Here is a 24,207-nt window from a genome sequence, read left to right as displayed (position 1 = left end):
GCAGCGTCATTATCACACAGGAGCAGCGTCATTATCACACACCACACAGGAGCAGCGTCATTATCACACACCACACAGGAGCAGCGTCATTATCACAAACCACACAGGAGCAGCGTCATTATCACACACCGCACAGGAGCAGCGTCATTATCACACACCACACAGGAGCAGCGTCATTATCACACAGGAGCAGCGTCATTATCACACACCACACAGGAGCAGCGTCATTATCACACACCACACAGGAGCAGCGTCATTATCACAAACCACACAGGAGCAGCGTCATTATCACACACCACACAGGAGGAGCGTCATTATCACACACCACACAGGAGCAGCGTCATTATCACACACCGCACAGGAGGAGCGTCATTATCACAAACCACACAGGAGCAGTGTCATTATCACACACCGCACAGGAGGAGCGTCATTATCACACACCGCACAGGAGCAGCGTCATTATCACAAACCACACAGGAGGAGCGTCATTATCACAAACCACACAGGAGGAGCGTCATTATCACAAACCACACAGGAGCAGCGTCATTATCACAAACCACACAGGAGCAGTGTCATTATCACACACCGCACAGGAGGAGCGTCATTATCACAAACCACACAGGAGCAGCGTCATTATCACAAACCACACAGGAGCAGCGTCATTATCACAAACCACACAGGAGCAGCGTCATTATCACAAACCACACAGGAGCAGCGTCATTATCACACACCGCACAGGAGGAGCGTCATTATCACACACCGCACAGGAGGAGCGTCATTATCACACACCACACAGGAGCAGCGTCATTATCACAAACCACACAGGAGCAGCGTCATTATCACAAACCACACAGGAGCAGCGTCATTATCACACACCGCACAGGAGGAGCGTCATTATCACACACCACACAGGAGCAGCGTCATTATCACAAACCACACAGGAGCAGCGTCATTATCACAAACCACACAGGAGCAGTGTCATTATCACACACCGCACAGGAGGAGCGTCATTATCACACACCGCACAGGAGGAGCGTCATTATCACACACCGCACAGGAGGAGCGTCATTATCACACACCGCACAGGAGGAGCGTCATTATCACACACCGCACAGGAGCAGCGTCATTATCACACAGGAGCAGCATCATTATCACAAACCACACAGGAGCAGCGTCATTATCACACACCACACAGGAGCAGCGTCATTATCACACAGGAGCAGCGTCATTATCACAAACCACACAGGAGCAGCGTCATTATCACAAACCACACAGGAGCAGTGTCATTATCACACACCGCACAGGAGGAGCGTCATTATCACACACCGCACAGGAGGAGCGTCATTATCACACACCGCACAGGAGGAGCGTCATTATCACACACCACACAGGAGCAGCGTTATTATCACACACCGCACAGGAGGAGCGTCATTATCACACACCGCACAGGAGGAGCGTCATTATCACAAACCACACAGGAGCAGCGTCATTATCACACACCACACAGGAGCAGTGTCATTATCACACACCGCACAGGAGGAGCGTCATTATCACACACCGCACAGGAGGAGCGTCATTATCACAAACCACACAGGAGCAGTGTCATTATCACACACCGCACAGGAGGAGCGTCATTATCACAAACCACACAGGAGCAGCGTCATTATCACAAACCACACAGGAGCAGCGTCATTATCACACACCGCACAGGAGGAGCGTCATTATCACACACCACACAGGAGCAGCGTCATTATCACAAACCACACAGGAGCAGCGTCATTATCACAAACCACACAGGAGCAGCGTCATTATCACAAACCACACAGGAGCAGCGTCATTATCACACACCGCACAGGAGGAGCGTCATTATCACACACCACACAGGAGCAGCGTCATTATCACAAACCACACAGGAGCAGCGTCATTATCACAAACCACACAGGAGCAGCGTCATTATCACACACCGCACAGGAGGAGCGTCATTATCACACACCACACAGGAGCAGCGTCATTATCACAAACCACACAGGAGCAGCGTCATTATCACAAACCACACAGGAGCAGTGTCATTATCACACACCGCACAGGAGGAGCGTCATTATCACACACCGCACAGGAGGAGCGTCATTATCACACACCGCACAGGAGGAGCGTCATTATCACACACCGCACAGGAGGAGCGTCATTATCACACACCGCACAGGAGGAGCGTCATTATCACACACCACACAGGAGCAGCGTCATTATCACACACCACACAGGAGGAGCGTCATAGTAACATAGTAACATAGTTAGTAAGGCCGAAAAAAGACATTTGTCCATCCAGTTCAGCCTATATTCCATCATAATAAATCCCCAGATCTACGTCCTTCTACAGAACCTAATAATTGTATGATACAATATTGTTCTGCTCCAGGAAGACATCCAGGCCTCTCTTGAACCCCTCGACTGAGTTCGCCATCACCACCTCCTCAGGCAAGCAATTCCAGATTCTCACTGCCCTAACAGTAAAGAATCCTCTTCTATGTTGGTGGAAAAACCTTCTCTCCTCCAGACGCAAAGAATGCCCCCTTGTGCCCGTCACCTTCCTTGGTATAAACAGATCCTCAGCGAGATATTTGTATTGTCCCCTTATATACTTATACATGGTTATTAGATCACCCCTCAGTCGTCTTTTTTCTAGACTAAATAATCCTAATTTCCCTAATCTATCTGGGTATTGTAGTTCTCCCATCCCCTTTATTAATTTTGTTGCCCTCCTTTGTACTCTCTCTAGTTCCAATATATCCTTCCTGAGCACCGGTGCCCAAAACTGGACACAGTACTCCATGTGCGGTCTAACTAGGGATTTGTACAGAGGCAGTATAATGCTCTCATCATGTGTATCCAGACCTCTTTTAATGCACCCCATGATCCTGTTTGCCTTGGCAGCTGCTGCCTGGCACTGGCTGCTCCAGGTAAGTTTATCATTAACTAGGATCCCCAAGTCCTTCTCCCTGTCAGATTTACCCAGTGGTTTCCCGTTCAGTGTGTAATGGTGATATTGATTCCCTCTTCCCATGTGTATAACCTTACATTTATCATTGTTAAACCTCATCTGCCACCTTTCAGCCCAAGTTTCCAACTTATCCAGATCCATCTGTAGCAGAATACTATCTTCTCTTGTATTAACTGCTTTACATAGTTTTGTATCATCTGCAAATATCGATATTTTACTGTGTAAACCTTCTACCAGATCATTAATGAATATGTTGAAGAGAACAGGTCCCAATACTGACCCCTGCGGTACCCCACTGGTCACAGCGACCCAGTTAGAGACTATACCATTTATAACCACCCTCTGCTTTCTATCACTAAGCCAGTTACTAACCCATTTACACACATTTTCCCCCAGACCAAGCATTCTCATTTTGTGTACCAACCTCTTGTGCGGCACGGTATCAAACGCTTTGGAAAAATCGAGATATACCACGTCCAATGACTCACCGTGGTCCAGTCTATAGCTTACCTCTTCATAAAAACTGATTAGATTGGTTTGACAGGAGCGATTTCTCATAAACCCATGCTGATATGGAGTTAAACAGTTATTCTCATTGAGATAATCCAGAATAACATCCCTCAGAAACCCTTCAAATATTTTACCAACAATAGAGGTTAGACTTACTGGCCTATAATTTCCAGGTTCACTTTTAGAGCCCTTTTTGAATATTGGCACCACATTTGCTATGCGCCAATCCTGCGGAACAGACCCTGTCGCTATAGAGTCCCTAAAAATAAGAAATAATGGTTTATCTATTACATTACTTAGTTCTCTTAGTACTCGTGGGTGTATGCCATCCGGAATTATCACACACCGCACAGGAGGAGCGTCATTATCACACACCGCACAGGAGGAGCGTCATTATCACACACCACACAGGAGCAGCGTCATTATCACAAACCACACAGGAGCAGCGTCATTATCACACACCACACAGGAGCAGCGTCATTATCACAAACCACACAGGAGCAGCGTCATTATCACAAACCGCACAGGAGCAGCGTCATTATCACACACCGCACAGGAGGAGCGTCATTATCACACACCACACAGGAGCAGCGTCATTATCAAAACCACACAGGAGCAGCGTCATTATCACAAACCACACAGGAGAAGCGTCATTATCACAAACCACACAGGAGCAGCGTCATTATCACACACCGCACAGGAGGAGCGTCATTATCACACACCGCACAGGAGGAGCGTCATTATCACACACCACACAGGAGCAGCGTCATTATCACACACCACACAGGAGGAGCGTCATTATCACACACCACACAGGAGCAGCGTCATTATCACACACCACACAGGAGGAGCGTCATTATCACACACCGCACAGGAGGAGCGTCATTATCACACACCACACAGGAGCAGCGTCATTATCACAAACCACACAGGAGCAGCGTCATTATCACAAACCACACAGGAGCAGCGTCATTATCACACACCGCACAGGAGGAGCGTCATTATCACACACCACACAGGAGCAGCGTCATTATCACAAACCACACAGGAGCAGCGTCATTATCACAAACCACACAGGAGCAGCGTCATTATCACAAACCACACAGGAGCAGTGTCATTATCACACACCGCACAGGAGGAGCGTCATTATCACACACCGCACAGGAGGAGCGTCATTATCACACACCGCACAGGAGGAGCGTCATTATCACACACCACACAGGAGCAGCGTCATTATCACACACCACACAGGAGCAGCGTCATTATCACACACCACACAGGAGCAGCGTCATTATCACACACCACACAGGAGCAGTGTCATTATCACACACCGCACAGGAGGAGCGTCATTATCACACAGGAGCAGCGTCACACCGCACAGGAGGAGCGTCATTATCACACACCACACAGGAGCAGCGTCATTATCACACACCACACAGGAGCAGTGTCATTATCACACACCGCACAGGAGGAGCGTCATTATCACACACCGCACAGGAGCAGCGTCATTATCACACAGGAGCAGCGTCATTATCACAAACCACACAGGAGCAGTGTCATTATCACACACCACACAGGAGCAGCGTCATTATCACACACCACACAGGAGCAGCGTCATTATCACACAGGAGCAGCGTCATTATCACAAACCACACAGGAGAAGCGTCATTATCACAAACCACACAGGAGCAGTGTCATTATCACACACCGCACAGGAGGAGCGTCATTATCACACACCGCACAGGAGGAGCGTCATTATCACACACCGCACAGGAGGAGCGTCATTATCACACACCACACAGGAGCAGCGTCATTATCACACACCACACAGGAGCAGCGTTATTATCACACACCGCACAGGAGGAGCGTCATTATCACACACCGCACAGGAGGAGCGTCATTATCACACACCACACAGGAGCAGCGTCATTATCACAAACCACACAGGAGCAGTGTCATTATCACACACCGCACAGGAGGAGCGTCATTATCACACACCGCACAGGAGGAGCGTCATTATCACACACCACACAGGAGCAGCGTCATTATCACACACCACACAGGAGCAGCGTTATTATCACACACCGCACAGGAGGAGCGTCATTATCACACATCGCACAGGAGGAGCGTCATTATCACACACCGCACAGGAGGAGCGTCATTATCACACACCGCACAGGAGGAGCGTCATTATCACACACCACACAGGAGCAGCGTCATTATCACACACCACACAGGAGCAGCGTTATTATCACACACCGCACAGGAGGAGCGTCATTATCACACACCGCACAGGAGGAGCGTCATTATCACACACCACACAGGAGCAGCGTCATTATCACAAACCACACAGGAGCAGTGTCATTATCACACACCGCACAGGAGGAGCGTCATTATCACACACCACACAGGAGCAGCGTCATTATCACAAACCACACAGGAGCAGTGTCATTATCACACACCACACAGGAGGAGCGTCATTATCACAAACCACACAGGAGCAGCGTCATTATCACACAGGAGCAGCGTCATTATCACAAACCACACAGGAGCAGTGTCATTATCACACACCACACAGGAGCAGTGTCATTATCACACACCACACAGGAGCAGTGTCATTATCACACACCGCACAGGAGGAGCGTCATTATCACAAACCACACAGGAGCAGCGTCATTATCACAAACCACACAGGAGCAGCGTCATTATCACAAACCACACAGGAGCAGTGTCATTATCACAAACCACACAGGAGGAGCGTCATTATCACACACCACACAGGAGCAGCGTCATTATCACAAACCACACAGGAGCAGCGTCATTATCACACACCACACAGGAGCAGCGTCATTATCACACACTGCACAGGAGGAGCGTCATTATCACAAACCACACAGGAGCAGCGTCATTATCACAAACCACACAGGAGCAGTGTCATTATCACAAACCACACAGGAGCAGCGTCATTATCACACACCACACAGGAGCAGCGTCATTATCACAAACCACACAGGAGCAGCGTCATTATCACAAACCACACAGGAGCAGTGTCATTATCACACACCGCACAGGAGGAGCGTCATTATCACACACCACACAGGAGCAGCGTCATTATCACAAACCACACAGGAGGAGCGTCATTATCACACACCACACAGGAGCAGCGTCATTATCACAAACCGCACAGGAGCAGCGTCATTATCACACACCACACAGGAGCAGCGTCATTATCACAAACCACACAGGAGCAGCGTCATTATCACAAACCACACAGGAGGAGCGTCATTATCACACACCACACAGGAGCAGCGTCATTATCACAAACCACACAGGAGGAGCGTCATTATCACACACCGCACAGGAGGAGCGTCATTATCACACACCACACAGGAGCAGCGTCATTATCACAAACCACACAGGAGCAGTGTCATTATCACACACCGCACAGGAGGAGAGTCATTATCACACACCACACAGGAGCAGCGTCATTATCACACACCACACAGGAGCAGCGTCATTATCACACACCACACAGGAGCAGCGTCATTATCACACACCACACAGGAGCAGCGTCATTATCACACACCACACAGGAGCAGCGTCACACCACACACCTCTCAGGCGCAGCGTCACACCACACAGGAGCAGCGTCATTATCACACATCACACAGGAGCAGCGTCATACCACACAGGCGCAGCGTCACACCACAAACCACACAGGAGTAGCGTCACACCACAAACCACACAGGACCAGCGTCATTATCACACACCACACAGGAGCAGCGTCATTATCACACACCACACAGGAGCAGCGTCATACCACACAGGCGCAGCGTCACACCACAAACCACACAGGAGTAGCGTCACACCACAAACCACACAGGACCAGCGTCATTATCACACACCACACAGGAGCAGCGTCACACCACACAGGAGCAGCGTCACACCACACAGGCGCAGCGTCATTATCACAAACCACATAGGAGCAGCGTCACACCACACACCTCTCAGGCGCAGCGTCACACCACACAGGAGCAGCGTCATTATCACACACCGCACAGGAGGAGCGTCATTATCACAAACCACACAGGAGCAGCGTCATTATCACAAACCACACAGGAGGAGCGTCATTATCACACACCGCACAGGAGGAGCGTCATTATCACACACCACACAGGAGCAGCGTCATTATCACAAACCACACAGGAGCAGTGTCATTATCACACACCGCACAGGAGGAGAGTCATTATCACACACCACACAGGAGCAGCGTCATTATCACACACCACACAGGAGCAGCGTCATTATCACACACCACACAGGAGCAGCGTCATTATCACACACCGCACAGGAGCAGCGTCACACCACACACCTCTCAGGCGCAGCGTCACACCACACAGGAGCAGCGTCATTATCACACATCACACAGGAGCAGCGTCATTATCACACATCACACAGGAGCAGCGTCATACCACACAGGCGCAGCGTCACACCCAAACCACACAGGAGTAGCGTCACACCACAAACCACACAGGACCAGCGTCACACCACACAGGAGCAGCGTCATTATCACACACCACACAGGAGCAGCGTCATTATCACACACCACACAGGAGCAGCGTCATTATCACACACCACACAGGAGCAGTGTCACACCACACAGGAGCAGCGTCATTATCACACACCGCACAGGAGCAGCGTCATTATCACAAACCACACAGGAGCAGCGTCATTATCACAAACCACACAGGAGGAGCGTCATTATCACACACCACACAGGAGCAGCGTCATTATCACAAACCACACAGGAGGAGCGTCATTATCACACACCGCACAGGAGCAGCGTCATTATCACACACCACACAGGAGCAGCGTCACACCACACAGGAGCAGCGTCATTATCACACACCGCACAGGAGCAGCGTCATTATCACAAACCACACAGGAGCAGCGTCATTATCACAAACCACACAGGAGGAGCGTCATTATCACACACCACACAGGAGCAGCGTCATTATCACAAACCACACAGGAGGAGCGTCATTATCACACACCGCACAGGAGGAGCGTCATTATCACACACCACACAGGAGCAGCGTCATTATCACAAACCACACAGGAGCAGTGTCATTATCACACACCGCACAGGAGGAGAGTCATTATCACACACCACACAGGAGCAGCGTCATTATCACACACCACACAGGAGCAGCGTCATTATCACACACCACACAGGAGCAGCGTCATTATCACACACCACACAGGAGCAACGTCATTATCACACACCACACAGGAGCAGCGTCACACCACACACCTCTCAGGCGCAGCGTCACACCACACAGGAGCAGCGTCATTATCACACATCACACAGGAGCAGAGTCATTATCACACATCACACAGGAGCAGCGTCATTATCACACACCGCACAGGAGGAGCGTCATTATCACACACCGCACAGGAGGAGCGTCATTATCACACACCACACAGGAGCAGCGTCATTATCACAAACCACACAGGAGCAGTGTCATTATCACACACCGCACAGGAGGAGAGTCATTATCACACACCACACAGGAGCAGCGTCATTATCACACACCACACAGGAGCAGCGTCATTATCACACACCACACAGGAGCAGCGTCATTATCACACACCACACAGGAGCAGCGTCATTATCACACACCACACAGGAGCAGCGTCACACCACACACCTCTCAGGCGCAGCGTCACACCACACAGGAGCAGCGTCATTATCACACATCACACAGGAGCAGCGTCATACCACACAGGCGCAGCGTCACACCACAAACCACACAGGAGTAGCGTCACACCACAAACCACACAGGACCAGCGTCATTATCACACACCACACAGGAGCAGCGTCATTATCACACACCACACAGGAGCAGCGTCATACCACACAGGCGCAGCGTCACACCACAAACCACACAGGAGTAGCGTCACACCACAAACCACACAGGACCAGCGTCATTATCACACACCACACAGGAGCAGCGTCACACCACACAGGAGCAGCGTCACACCACACAGGCGCAGCGTCATTATCACAAACCACATAGGAGCAGCGTCACACCACACACCTCTCAGGCGCAGCGTCACACCACACAGGAGCAGCGTCATTATCACACACCGCACAGGAGGAGCGTCATTATCACAAACCACACAGGAGCAGCGTCATTATCACAAACCACACAGGAGGAGCGTCATTATCACACACCGCACAGGAGGAGCGTCATTATCACACACCACACAGGAGCAGCGTCATTATCACAAACCACACAGGAGCAGTGTCATTATCACACACCGCACAGGAGGAGAGTCATTATCACACACCACACAGGAGCAGCGTCATTATCACACACCACACAGGAGCAGCGTCATTATCACACACCACACAGGAGCAGCGTCATTATCACACACCACACAGGAGCAGCGTCACACCACACACCTCTCAGGCGCAGCGTCACACCACACAGGAGCAGCGTCATTATCACACATCACACAGGAGCAGCGTCATTATCACACATCACACAGGAGCAGCGTCATACCACACAGGCGCAGCGTCACACCCAAACCACACAGGAGTAGCGTCACACCACAAACCACACAGGACCAGCGTCACACCACACAGGAGCAGCGTCATTATCACACACCGCACAGGAGCAGCGTCATTATCACAAACCACACAGGAGCAGCGTCATTATCACAAACCACACAGGAGGAGCGTCATTATCACACACCGCACAGGAGCAGCGTCATTATCACAAACCACACAGGAGCAGCGTCATTATCACAAACCACACAGGAGGAGCGTCATTATCACACACCACACAGGAGCAGCGTCATTATCACAAACCACACAGGAGGAGCGTCATTATCACACACCGCACAGGAGGAGCGTCATTATCACACACCACACAGGAGCAGTGTCATTATCACACACCGCACAGGAGGAGAGTCATTATCACACACCACACAGGAGCAGCGTCATTATCACACACCACACAGGAGCAGCGTCATTATCACACACCACACAGGAGCAGCGTCATTATCACACACCACACAGGAGCAGCGTCATTATCACACACCACACAGGAGCAGCGTCACACCACACACCTCTCAGGCGCAGCGTCACACCACACAGGAGCAGCGTCATTATCACACATCACACAGGAGCAGAGTCATTATCACACATCACACAGGAGCAGCGTCATACCACACAGGCGCAGCGTCACACCACAAACCACACAGGAGTAGCGTCACACCACAAACCACACAGGACCAGCGTCACACCACACAGGAGCAGCGTCATTATCACACACCACACAGGAGCAGCGTCATTATCACACATCACACAGGAGCAGCGTCACACCACACAGGAGCAGCGTCACACCACACAGGCGCAGCGTCATTATCACAAACCACATAGGAGCAGCGTCACACCACACACCTCTCAGGCGCAGAGTCACACCACACAGGAGCAGCGTCATTCTCACACATCACACAGGAGCAGCGTCATTATCACACATCACACAGGAGCAGCGTCACACCACACAGGCGCAGCGTCATTATCACAAACCACACAGGAGCAGCGTCACACCACACACCTCTCAGGCGCAGCGTCACACCACACAGGAGCAGCGTCATTATCACACATCACACAGGAGCAGCGTCATTATCACACATCACACAGGAGCAGCGTCACACCACACAGGCGCAGCGTCACACCACAAACCACACAGGAGTAGCGTCACACCACAAACCACACAGGAGCAGTGTCATTATCACACACCACACAGGAGCAGCGTCATTATCACACACCACACAGGAGCAGCGTCATTATCACACACCACACAGGAGCAGCGTCACACCACACAGGCGCAGCGTCATTATCACAAACCACATAGGAGCAGCGTCACACCACACAGGAGCAGCGTCATTATCACACATCACACAGGAGCAGCGTCATTATCACACACCACACAGGAGCAGCGTCATTATCACACACCACACAGGAGCAGCGTCATTATCACACACCACACAGGAGCAGCGTCATTATCACAAACCACACAGGAGCAGCGTCATTATCACACACCGCACAGGCGCAGCGTCATTATCACACACCACACAGGAGCAGCGTCATTATCACACACCACACAGGCGCAGCGTCATTATCACACACCACACAGGCGCAGTGTCATATTTGTTTTTTTATTTTTTTTAAATGCCATTCTGGGTCAATCTCGAAACATGGCGACTTGATTTATAAACGATGTGCAGAAAGATTTTGTGCAAGCCTAGATAGGTCAACCAGGGTGTTCTCCATTATTTTGATAATATCAAGTCATAAGGTTGCTGGTCTTCCTCTTCGCCTTGTTTCTTCTATTCTTTCAACCATGACGTCCGTCTCCAGTGATTGCTCTCTTTGTATCATATATCCAAAGTAGGCAAGTCGTAGCTTGGTGATCTTTGCTTTGAGTGACATGTCTGGCATGATTGGTTTCAAAATAGATGTTTGTTCTTCTTGCCACCCATGGTCTTTCTCCAGCACCACATTTTGAAGGCGTCGATTCTCCTTCTAACTTGTTTTATCATCGTTCAGGTTTCGCATCCATATGTTACCACAGAACAGACCAGACTATGTACAACCCGTGTCTTAGTTGCCAGTGAAATGTTCTTTGATTTGAGGACCTTATCCGGTGACTTCATTGTTAATTTGCCCGTAGCCATTCTCCTATTGACTTCCAGTGTCATTGCTGCATCTTGAGTAATCATTGATCCAAGTAGGTTAAAATCTTTTACAATTTCCAGTTCGTCACCATCCATCTCAGATGTGTCCCGGTCGTACCTGCCTGTAGTCTTTATCTGTGTCTTCCTTGTATTAAGTAGGAGTCCCACGTTCGAGATTTCCAACTTGACACTCCAGAATAAGTCCGTCATTCCATCTATGCTTGTTGCTATCAATGTTGTATCATCTGCGTATTTCTTAGGTGGTTGATTACTCATCCAGCAATTTTAATTCCTTCTTTTCCGGCAAGTCCAGCCATCCTGAAAATAACTTCTGCATATTAATTGGAGCAGTGGTGACAGGACGCGGCCTTGTCTAAAGGTACCTTCACACTGAGCAACTTTAGAACGATAATGATAGCGATCCGTGACGTTGCAGCGTCCTGGATAGCGATATCGTTGTGTTTGACATGCAGCAGCGATCAGGATCCTGCTGTGACATCGCTGGTCGGAGCTAGAAGGCCAGAACTTTATTTCGTTGCTGGATCACCCGCTGACATCGCTGAATCGGCGTGTGTGACGCCGATCCAGCGATGTCTTCACTTGTAACCAGGGTAAACATCAGGTTACTAAGCGCAGGGCCGCGCTTAGTAACCCGATATTTACCCTGGTTACTATTGTAAATGTAAAAAAAAAAAAACACTACATACTTACATTCCGGTGTCTGTCGCGTCCCTCGCCGTCAGCTTCCCTGCACTGTGTCAGCGCTGGCCCTAAAGCAGAGCACAGCGGTGACGTCACCGCTCTGCTTTACGGCCGGCGCTTACACAGTGCAGGGAAGCTGACGCCGGGGGACGCGACAGACACCGGAACGTAAGTATGTACTGTTTTTGTTTTTTTTTTTTAAATTTACAATGGTAACCAGGGTAAACATCGGGTTACTAAGCGCGGCCCTGCGCTTAGTAACCCGATGTTTACCCTGGTTACCCGGGGACTTCGGCATCGTTGGTCGCTGGAGAGCTGTCTGTGTGACAACTCTCCAGCGACCACACAACGACTCTACAGCGACACTGCAGCGATCGGCATCGTTGTCTATATCGCTGCAGCGTCGCTTAATGTGACGGTACCTTAAGGCTTCGCTCTACTTTGAACTATGCCGTGTCCCATTCGGACTGTTGTTTCCTGGTCATTGGAAGGTTCCTAATGAGGCTGATCAGATTATTCTGCACACCCATATCCTTCATGGTATTCCAGCGTTTCTGTTGATCAACACAGTCGAAGGCTTTGCTGTAGTCAATGAGGCAAAACTCGATCTCCTTGTTGTATTCTTTGGCCTTTTCCATGATCAATCTAATGTTAGCAATTATATCTCTCGTTGCTCGGCCTTTTCTGAATCATGCTAGTTCCCGGCAGTTATTTGTCACAGTAAGGCTGTAGCCGTCTTTGTAGAATTTTCAGTAGAATTTTGGTGGCATGAGGAATGAGCGCAATAGTTCGATAGTTTCCACAGTCGGTAGCATCCCCCTTCTTCGGAATAGGAATCTTGTCCAGTCCTTGGGCCATTTACCAGTTTTCCATATCTGTTGACTCAGGCATGGGAGGACATCAACTGATGCTTCAGAGGACTTTATTAGCTCTGTTTGAATATTGTCACATCCAGGCGCTTTATTGTCTGACAGAAGCTTTATCGCAGCAACGACTGTCTTTCAGGATGTTAGGCTCTATCATTTAGCCCCAGTGTTGACATATCACTGTCGTTCTTGTAGAGGTGCTCCGTGTATCCTTTCCATTTTCCTTGATCTATTCTGGCTCAGTTAGTTGGTTCCATTTGGCGTCTTTCAACATTCCCAGTCTTGGTTGAAACTTTCGTCGTATCTCTTTGATCTTTAAGCATGCCTTTCTGGTCTTGCCCTTCGGATGTTCGCGTTCCGTCTCTGTACAAATGTTTCGGTAAAAAAGTGCTTTGTCTGCATGATTGGCTCTTTTTAGTCATTTACTGATGTGTGTGACCTGTTTGTTACCTTTTGCTTTTCATATTCGTCTTTCTTCAATGATCTTTAGAGTCTCTGGTTAACCATGGTTACCTGAGTCTCGTTTGCCTCTTGTTTATGGTCTTACTGGCTTTTTCAGATATGATAGTCTGTGTGTGTCCATAATTCCTCAGGCTTTCTTTTATCCGTAAAGAAAAAGAACCCAGCACTCAACTGATGCTTTAGTGCAATTTTAATCGTAGTAGTACCCAATAAACGTTTCGGTCCTTGAATGGACCTTCGTCAGTAACGTACTGTAGAATAATAGAATAGACCGTATGGTCATAGGGTACAAAAAAGCAGCGTCTTATGTGTGAGTCAGATAGGAGCGGTACTGAGGAGACCGAGCTGGATGGTGGTGCTGTCAGACGCGGTGTCCACCGCTAGGACCGAAACGTTTATTGGGTACTACTACGATTAAAATTGCACTAAAGCATCAGTTGAGTGCTGGGTTCTTTTTCTTTATAGTCTATGAAGGTGTGGGAACCTAACCTAGCACCATTCTTCTCCAGTAGTGCACACGGTTTTTGTATCTTTCTTTTATCCGTGTCCAGTGCTATAAATTCGCTGTGCAGACCATTCCAAAATACTTCAGAAATGTTGGTCAATTCGAAGTTGGAGAAGTCCTGTTTGTCTTATCCGTTTGCGCAACCTGACTAATGCTTGATGTCAAAAGTTAGTGATCAATTTCAGTCGGCTCCTGGCCTTGTTTTCATGTTAATGATATACTATCTCAGTCTTTGGCGAACAAATATGTAGTCAATCTGATTCTTATAGATCCCATTCGGTGATATCCATGTGTAGAGCCTCCATTTGTAATTTGGGAAGAAGATGTTCATTATGGACGGTTGATTTATCATAAAAAAGTCAATGAATCTCCCTCCAGTTCTTGTTTTATTCACCAAGTCCAAAGTTTCCAAATAAGGTTCCATGTTTGCCGAGGCCCACTTTGGCATTCAAGTCTCTCATGATAATGACTAAATCCTGTTTAGGCATCTTGTCGATTTAGTCTTGGAATTGTAAAATAGTTTATTGTCCTCCTCCTCGGCATCCGTTGTTAGTGAGTAGACTTGTGTAACTGTGACATGGATTGGCGCTCCTTGTAGTCGTATCGAGATGACTATCACTGACTGCATTGTACTTCAGCATAGTGCCGGCAAAATTCGGTTGAAAATAGAAGCGACACAGTTTCATCCTTGGTTGTCATTGCCAGAACAGTAGATCCAATGTTCCTGTGACTGGAAATGTCTGGATTGAGTCCATCTGAGTTCTCTAATTCCGAGTAAGTCGAGTCCTGTTCTGTCGATTTCGGCTTTGACAATGTCGAGTTTGCCTCGGTTTATACACTACAAGTTCCGAATGAGATGATATCTCTACAGCATTTGATCTTCCCTTTCAACCAAGCGACATCAGCACCAAGACGACCTTCCAGTTTTGATCCTGGCGCGTCATTAGCATTGGTCGTACTCTGGTCGACCACCAGCTCTTCTCCAGTAGCTTGTTGAGTGCCATCCCACCTAGGGACTCATCCTCCAGCACTATATCGAATTCCTCTAGTGATGAGCGAGCGTGCTCGGATAAGCTGTTATGAGAGCATGCTCGTGCATTAATAGAGTATCTTCGGCGTGCTCAAAAACTATATTTGAGTCGCCATGGCTGCATGTCTCGCGGCTGTTTGACAGCCGAAACACATGCTGGGTTAGCCTGTTTATTAGTCAATCCCTGCATGTGTTGTGGCTTTTGAACAGATGCGAGACATACAGCCAATGTGTCTCAAAGATAGAATATTAACCAACGAGCATGCTCCGATAGCACCTAATCCAAGCACGCTCACTCATCACAACGCTCCATCAATTGCACATAGGGGCGGTATTACATATAAGGCTGTGTTATACACAGTAGCAGTATCACACATGGGCAGTATCACACACAGGGGCCGAAGCCAGCACATAGGGGCAGTATCACACACAGGGGCAGAATGCCACGGAGGGGCAGTATCACACGCAGGGACCGAAGCCAACACACGGGGCAGTATCCCACACAAGGGCAGTAGCCCACACAAAGGGGTAGTAGCCCACACACAGGAGCCGTAGCCCACACACAGGGGCCGTAGCCCACACACAGGGGCCGTAGCCCACACACAGGGGCCGAAGCCCACACACAGGGGCCGTAGCCCACACACAGGGGCCGTAGCCCACACAAACAGGGGCCTTAGCCCACACACACAGGGGCCTTAGCCCACACACACAGGGGCCTTAGCCCACACACACAGGGGCCTTAGCCCACACACACAGGGGCCGTAGCCCACACACACAGGGGCCGTAGCCCACACACAGGGGCCGTAGCCCACACACAGGGGCCGAAGCCCACACACAGGGGCAGAAGCCCACACACAGGGGCAGAAGCCCACACACAGGGGCAGAAGCCCACACACAGGGGTGGTAGCTCACACAGGGGCGGTACCACACGTTGGGCGGTACCACACGCAGGGGAAGTAACTCTCCATCAATTACACATAGGGGCAGAATTACATATAGGGCTGTATTATACACAGCAGCAGTATCACATGCGGGGGAGGTATTCCACATAAGGGAAGTAGCCTACACAGGGGTAGTAGCACACAGAGGGGCAGTAGCACACGCAGTGGCGGTATCACACACAGGGGGGGTATCACACACAGGGGAAGGGTAGCCTACACAGTATCACACACAGGGGCAGTATCACACACAGGTAGACCAATCTTCTGCTCTCACCCGGTTAGCGATGGTTATGGCTCGGTGCACAGCCTCCGCTTCCATCTGTAATTAAGATAGAGTCATTACTTTGTGGTTACATCCTATATTCTTGCATATACAGTTGTGCTCAAACGTTTACATACCCCGGCGGAATTTTTGCTTTCTTGGCCTTTTTTCAGAGAATAGGAATGATAACACCAAAACTTTTCCTCCACTCACGGTTAGTAGTTGGGTGAAGTCATTTATTGACAAACTGTTTTCTCGTTTTCAATCATGACGACAACCCAAAACATCCAAATGACCCTGTTCAAAAGTTCACGTACCCCATTTCTTAATACCGTGTGTTGCCCCCTCTAACATCAATGACAACTTGTAGTCTTTTGTGGTAGTTGTGGATGAGGTTCTTTATTTTCTCAGAAGGTAAAGCTGCCCACTCTTCTTGGCAAAAGGCCTCCAGTTCCTGTAAATTCCTGGGCTGTGTAGCATAAACTGCGCGCTTGATATCTCCCCAGAGTGGCTCAATGATATTGAGGTCAAGAGACCAAGATGGCCACTCCAGAACCTTCACTTTGTTCTCCTGTAGCCAATGACTGGTTGACTTGGCCTTATGTTTTGGATCATTGTCATGTTGGAACGTCCACGTACGTCCCATGCGCAGCTTTCGGACTGATGAGTGCAAATTTGCCTCCAGTATTTGCTGATAGCGCTCTGCGTTCATCCTTCCTTCAACTTTGAGCAAGTTTCCTGTGCCTTTGTAGCTCACACATCCACAAAACATCAGGGATCCACCTCCGTGCTTTACAGTAGGAATGGTGTTCCTTTCTTCATAGGCCTTGTTGACCACTCTCCAAATGTAACATTTATGGTTGTGGCCCAAAAGTTCAATTTTGGTCTCATCACTCCAAATTACCTTGTTCCAGAAGTTTTGAGGCTTGTCTCTATGATGTTTTGCGTATTGTAGGATACTTTGTGGCATTTGTGCAGTAATCGCTTTCTTCTGGTGACTCGACAATGAAGGCCATTTTTCTTCAAGTGCCTACTTATTGTGCATCTTGAAACAGCCACACCACTAGTTTTCAGAGAGTCCTGTATTTCAGCTGATGTTATTTGTGGGTTTTTCTTTGCATCTCGAACAATTTTCCTGGCAGTTGTGGGCGACATTTGTGTTGCTCTACCGGACTGTGGTTTTGTTTTTACAGAGCCCCTGATTTTCCATTTGTTAATCACAGTGTGAACGCTGCTGACTGGCATTATCAATTCCTTGGATATCTTTTTGGATCCCTTTCCTGTTTTATACAGTTCAACTACCTTTTCCTGTAGATCCATTGACAATTCTTTTGCTTTCCCCATGACTCACAATCCAGAAACGTCAGTGGCTGGATGAAAGATGCAAGAGTCTGTCTGGATCCCAGAAACTCGCTCAGCTTTTATGCACACACCGATTACAAGCAAACAGGTCACAGGTGAGGATGTTACCTTTAGTAGCCATTCACACCCATTTGTGTCAACTTCTGTGCATGTTATCAGGCGAAAATCACCAGGGTATGTGAACTTCTGATCAGGGTCATTTGAATGTTTTGGGTTGTTATTATGATTTGAAAAGAGAAAACACAGTAGTCTGACAATAAATGGCTTCACCCAACCACTAACCATGAGTGGAGAAAAAGTTTTGGTGTTATCATTCATATTCTCTGAAAAAAGGCCAAAAACGCAAAAAGTCTGATGAGGTATGTACATTTTTTAGCACAACTTTAGGCCAGTGACAGCGGCTCCTTTACTGTGCTGAGGGGCCCGCGCTTCTTGAAGTGAGGCCGATCTCGTCTTTTTCAGCACAATTCTATAGATTCAGCAGCATCATCTCCCTTCCCTTTCCGCCGTGAACATTTACACATTAGGTGTGTGATTCACCGGCCACAATACTAATAGCTGTGGCCCCATCAGCAGAAACCATGGAGCATGGCCACCTGGTACTATAGTGCACCGGCACCAGGACAGGCAGCTCACATCCATGGACCCACTAGACCCGCCTGGTTGTGGGAGGGATGTCACATGATTTGGTATTTGGTGCTGGAGAAAATAAGGTTGTACACAGAAAAACAGAAAACCAAAATGAACGCCACAAGTGTCTGATCCTGGCATGAACGCTCGTACCTCTTCAGGGCGACTGATCTCAATGCCTTCAGGGCCCGTGATTCCGAGCTCTAACGTCTCCTTAGCACCCTGCAAGGAAAGCACAAAGCTGCCATTAGACAAGAAAACCATGGGTGATGGCATCAACGGAAAAAAGCTTTCTGACTTAAAGGGGATGTCCACTTTCAGTAAAGTGGTCCCCAAGTGTGTAAAGTAGATAGACTACAGTGGTGACATCGCATTGGCAGCAGTCCACACCGCTCTCGCCACTCACAGAACTCAGGGCTCGTGCAGAGGTTGACGGTACGAGCGGCTGAGCTCAGTGACTGGTCTAGACTGCTCTAGACAGCCAATGTGACGTCACCGCTCTAGACAGCCAATGTGACGTCACCGCTCTAGACAGCCAATGTGACCTCACCGCTCTACACAGCCAATGTGACCTCACCGCTCTACACAGCCAATGTGACCTCACCGCTCTACACAGCCAATGTGACCTCACCGCTCTACACAGCCAATGTGACCTCACCGCTCTAGACAGCCAATGTGACGTCACCGCTCTAGACAGCCAATGTGACGTCACCGCTCTAGACAGCCAATGTGACGTCACCGCTCTAGACAGCCAATGTGACGTCACCGCTCTAGACAGCCAATGTGACGTCACCGCTCTAGACAGGCAACGTGACCTCACCGCTCTACACAGCCAATGTGACCTCACCGCTTTAGACAGCCAACGTGACCACACCGCTCTAGACAGCCAATGTGACCGCACCGCTCTAGACAGCCAATGTGACCGCACCACTCTACACAGCCAATGTGACCTCACCGCTCTAGACAATCAATCAATGTGACCTCACCGCTCTACGCAGCCAATGTGACGTCACCGCTCTAGACAGCCAATGTGACCTCACCGCTCTAGACAGCCAATGTGACCTCACCGCTCTAGGCAGCCAATGTGACCTCACCGCTCTACACAGCCAATGTGACCTCACCGCTCTACACAGCCAATGTGACATCACCGCTCTAGACAGCCAATCTGACCTCACTGCTCTAGACAGCCAATGTGACCTCACTGCTCTAGACAGCCAATGTGACCTCACCGGTCTGCACAGCCAACATGACCTCAGCGTTCTAGACAACCAACGTGACCTCAAAGCTGTAGACAGCCAATGTGATGTCACCGCTCTAAACAGCCAATGTGATGTCACCGCTATAGACAGTCAATGTGACCTCACCGCTCTAGACAGCCAATGTGACCTCACCGCTCTAGACAGCCAATGTGACCTCACCACTCTAGACAGCCAATGTGATGTCACCGCTTTAGATGCCAATAGCAGAAGGCATGTGGGGGAGAATTTGCTCAAAAGTACTGTCATGTCCTCACCCCATGCCACATCCCCCGCCCCATTGTGAATTTTGCTGGCTCACCTCGGTCACCAGGTCTCCGTTTTCAGCGTGGACTCGGGTCACGGCGCCCAGGTCCTTGCAGTGGCGGAATACTTGATAGAGCTCACTGTCCCGCAGCATGTACATGTCCTTGTAGGCCATGAACATCTGGAAGGAGTTCACACCCTTCTCTCGCACCAAGGTTTCCATCTCAGCTTTGACCTGGAAAACAGAAAGCGAAACAATGACCCATTGTTGATTGGGTAAGAGACATAACTATAGGAGAGTGGAAACGGGGCAAGATGAAAATGAGGTCCCTTCCTGGGGTCTTCCGTGCCATCTCATGTGATGGGACGCTGTGCTGAGATCACATGGTCCCTGCCCCAGTGAAATCCAGTGTCACAGTGTGATGCAGTACCTTATATCCCCACCAGGTGACACCCATGTGGAGAGCATAGTCACAGCAGACTTTGGGGTCGGCCATGCTCCGGCACTTCTCATAGGCGTCCAGCAGTGACATGTCTTTGTCTGGGAGGACGTGTCCGATCACCATTGTGGTCCCTCCCATTAGTGCAGCCTGCGGGGGGGGGGGGGATAGAGAGAGAGAATATTAACCATCACCGTACAGAGGAGCGGACCACCACTCATGGAAACGACCGTGATGTACAGAGAAAGGGGCCCCTGAAGACGATACCTCTACATGCCTCCCCCATACTTCCTGTGGGGGGATCACAGCTATCAATCATGTCTTATACCCTAGTCACATCCAAAGCTGCATAAAATATCAGAATTCCCTCTGCAGCCTGGACACACAGTAAACTAAAGTGTCAGAACAGCTGGAGGGCCGCAGGCTGGAACCACCCGCAGAGGCCATCAGTCACAGGACAGGTGCTGTCCCTTGTGCTGAACTAAACAGAATACTCCAGTGTTCTCCAATTTGTACACAGTGACCCTGTATCTCCAGCGAAGAAGATCCGGGGCTCAGCAGCATTAGTCGTCCTACATGCAGAGGTCACTTATTGTAACAAAGGAGACGTCCTTCCAGGGAATGGAACTTTGCCTGGACTTGTTCATCATCCCGCTCTTGGTCCGTCCAGCCTCACCCTCGCCATCCCGATCCTGGTTTGTCCATCTCACACTCTCCATTCACTTCCTATATGGCTCATCCTTATCAACCCATTCCCTAAATGACTACGCTCACCCTCACGTCCTGCTCCCGATCCATTCGGCTCACTCTCGCCATCCCGCTCCCGGTCTATCCGGCTCACACTCTCCGTCCCACTTCCTCTATGGCCGGCTCATCCTTATCACCCCACTCACTATATGACTCTGCTCACTCTCGCCATCCCGCTTCTGGCATGTCCGGTTCACCCTCTCATCCCGCTCCCAGTATGTCCAGCTCACCCTCTCCATCCCGCTCCCCATATGACTCCGCTCACCCTCTCCATCCTGCTCCCTATATGACTCCGCTCACCCTCTCCATCCTGCTCCCTATATGACTCCGCTCACCCTCTCCATCCCGCTCCCTATATGACTCTTCTCACCCTCTCCATCCCGCTCCCTGTATGACTCCGTTCACCCTCTCCATCCCGCACCCTGTATGACTCCGCTCACCCTCTCCATCCCGCTCCCTATATGACTCCGCTCAGCCTCTTCATCCCGCTCCCTATATGACTCCGCTCACCCTCTACATCCCGCTCCCCGTATGACTCCGCTCACCCTCTCCATCTCGCTACCCGTATGACTCCGCTCACCCTCTCCATCCTGCTCCCCGTATGACTCCGCTCACCCTCTCCATCCCGCTCCCCATATGACTCCGCTCAGCCTCTTCATCCCGCTCCCTATATGACTCCGCTCACCCTCTCCATCCCGCTCCCTGTATGACTCCGCTCACCCTCTCCATCCCGCTCCCTGTATGACTCTTCTCACCCTCTCCATCCCGCTCCCTATATGACTCCGCTCACCCTCTCCATCCCGCTCCCCATATGACTCCGCTCACCCTCTCCATCCCGCTCCCCATATGACTCCGCTCACCCTCTCCATCCCGCTCCCTATATGACTCCGCTCACCCTCTCCATCCCGCTCCCTATATGACTCTTCTCACCCTCTCCATCCCGCTCCCTGTATGACTCCGTTCACCCTCTCCATCCCGCACCCTGTATGACTCCGCTCACCCTCTCCATCCCGCTCCCTATATGACTCCGCTCAGCCTCTTCATCCCGCTCCCTATATGACTCCGCTCACCCTCTACATCCCGCTCCCCGTATGACTCCGCTCACCCTCTCCATCTCGCTACCCGTATGACTCCGCTCACCCTCTCCATCCTGCTCCCCGTATGACTCCGCTCACCCTCTCCATCCCGCTCCCCATATGACTCCGCTCAGCCTCTTCATCCCGCTCCCTATATGACTCCACTCACCCTCTCCATCCCGCTCCCTGTATGACTCTGCTCACCCTCTCCATCCCGCTCCCTGTATGACTCTGCTCACCCTCTCCATCCCGCTCCCTGTATGACTCTGCTCACCCTCTCCATCCCGCTCCCTGTATGACTCTGCTCACCCTCTCCATCCCGCTCCCTGTATGACTCTGCTCACCCTCTCCATCCCGCTCCCTATATGACTCTGCTCACCCTCTCCATCCCGCTCCCTATATGACTCCGCTCACCCTCTCCATCCCGCTCCCTATATGACTCCGCTCCCCCTCTCCATCCCGCTCCCTATATGACTCCGCTCACCCTCTACATCCCGCTCCCTATATGACTCCGCTCACCCTCTCCATCCCGCTCCCTATATGACTCCGCTCACCCTCTCCATCCCGCTCCCTGTATGACTCCGCACTCCCTCTCCATGCTCACCCTCTCCATCCCGCTCCCTATATGACTCCGCTCACCCTCTCCATCGCGCTCCCTATATGACCCCGCTCACCCTCTCTATCCTGCTCCCTATATGACTCCGCTCACCCTCTCCATCCCGCTCCCTGTATGACTCCGCTCACTCTCTCCATCCCGCTCCCTGTATGACTCCGCACTCCCTCTCCATGCTCACCCTCTCCATCCCGCTCCCTATATGACTCCGCTCACCCTCTCCATCCCGCTCCCTATATGACCCCGCTCACCCTCTCTATCCTGCTCCCTATATGACTCCGCTCACCCTCTCCATCCCGCTCCCTGTATGACTCCGCTCACTCTCTCCATCCCGCTCCCCGTATGACTCCGCACTCCCTCTCCATCTCGCTCCCTGTATGACTCTGCTCACCCTCTCCATCCCGCTCCCTATATGACTCCGCTCACCCTCTCCATCCCGCTCACTATATGACTCCGCTCACCCTCTTCATCCCGCTCCCTATATAACTCCGCTCACCCTCTCCATCCCGCTCCCTATATGACTCCGCTCACCCTCTTCATCCCGCTCCCCATATGACTCAGCTCACCCTCTCTATCCTGCTCCCTATATGACTCCGCTCACCCTCTTCATCCCGCTCACTATATGACTCCGCTCACCCTTTCCCTATATGACTCCGCTCACCCTCTTCATCCCGCTCCCTATATAACTCCGCTCACCCTCTCCATCCTGCTCCCTATATGACTCCGCTCACCCTCTTCATCCCGCTCCCCATATGACTCAGCTCACCCTCTCTATCCTGCTCCCTATATGACTCCGCTCACCCTCTCCCT

The 24,207-nt window shown here is 50.4% G+C and overlaps 1 protein-coding gene across 1 annotated transcript in view; it reads right to left on the bottom strand.

The window, feature by feature from the left end:
- Positions 1 to 24,207, bottom strand: part of DPYSL5 (dihydropyrimidinase like 5) — a 113,844-nt gene that overhangs the window by 21,217 nt on the left and 68,420 nt on the right. The window contains exons 3-6 of the mRNA XM_069728540.1: positions 20,953 to 21,111; positions 20,577 to 20,756; positions 19,173 to 19,241; positions 17,040 to 17,084 (exon numbers count right to left, since the gene is read on the bottom strand). Of these exons, the coding sequence (XP_069584641.1) occupies positions 17,040 to 17,084; positions 19,173 to 19,241; positions 20,577 to 20,756; positions 20,953 to 21,111 (453 nt within the window). The remainder of the gene's footprint in view (positions 1 to 17,039; positions 17,085 to 19,172; positions 19,242 to 20,576; positions 20,757 to 20,952; positions 21,112 to 24,207) is intronic.

This window comes from Ranitomeya imitator, chromosome 5, assembly GCF_032444005.1.
Source record: "Ranitomeya imitator isolate aRanImi1 chromosome 5, aRanImi1.pri, whole genome shotgun sequence".
Classification (NCBI taxonomy): domain Eukaryota; kingdom Metazoa; phylum Chordata; class Amphibia; order Anura; family Dendrobatidae; genus Ranitomeya; species Ranitomeya imitator.
This window is presented reverse-complemented; position numbering and strand designations above follow the sequence as displayed.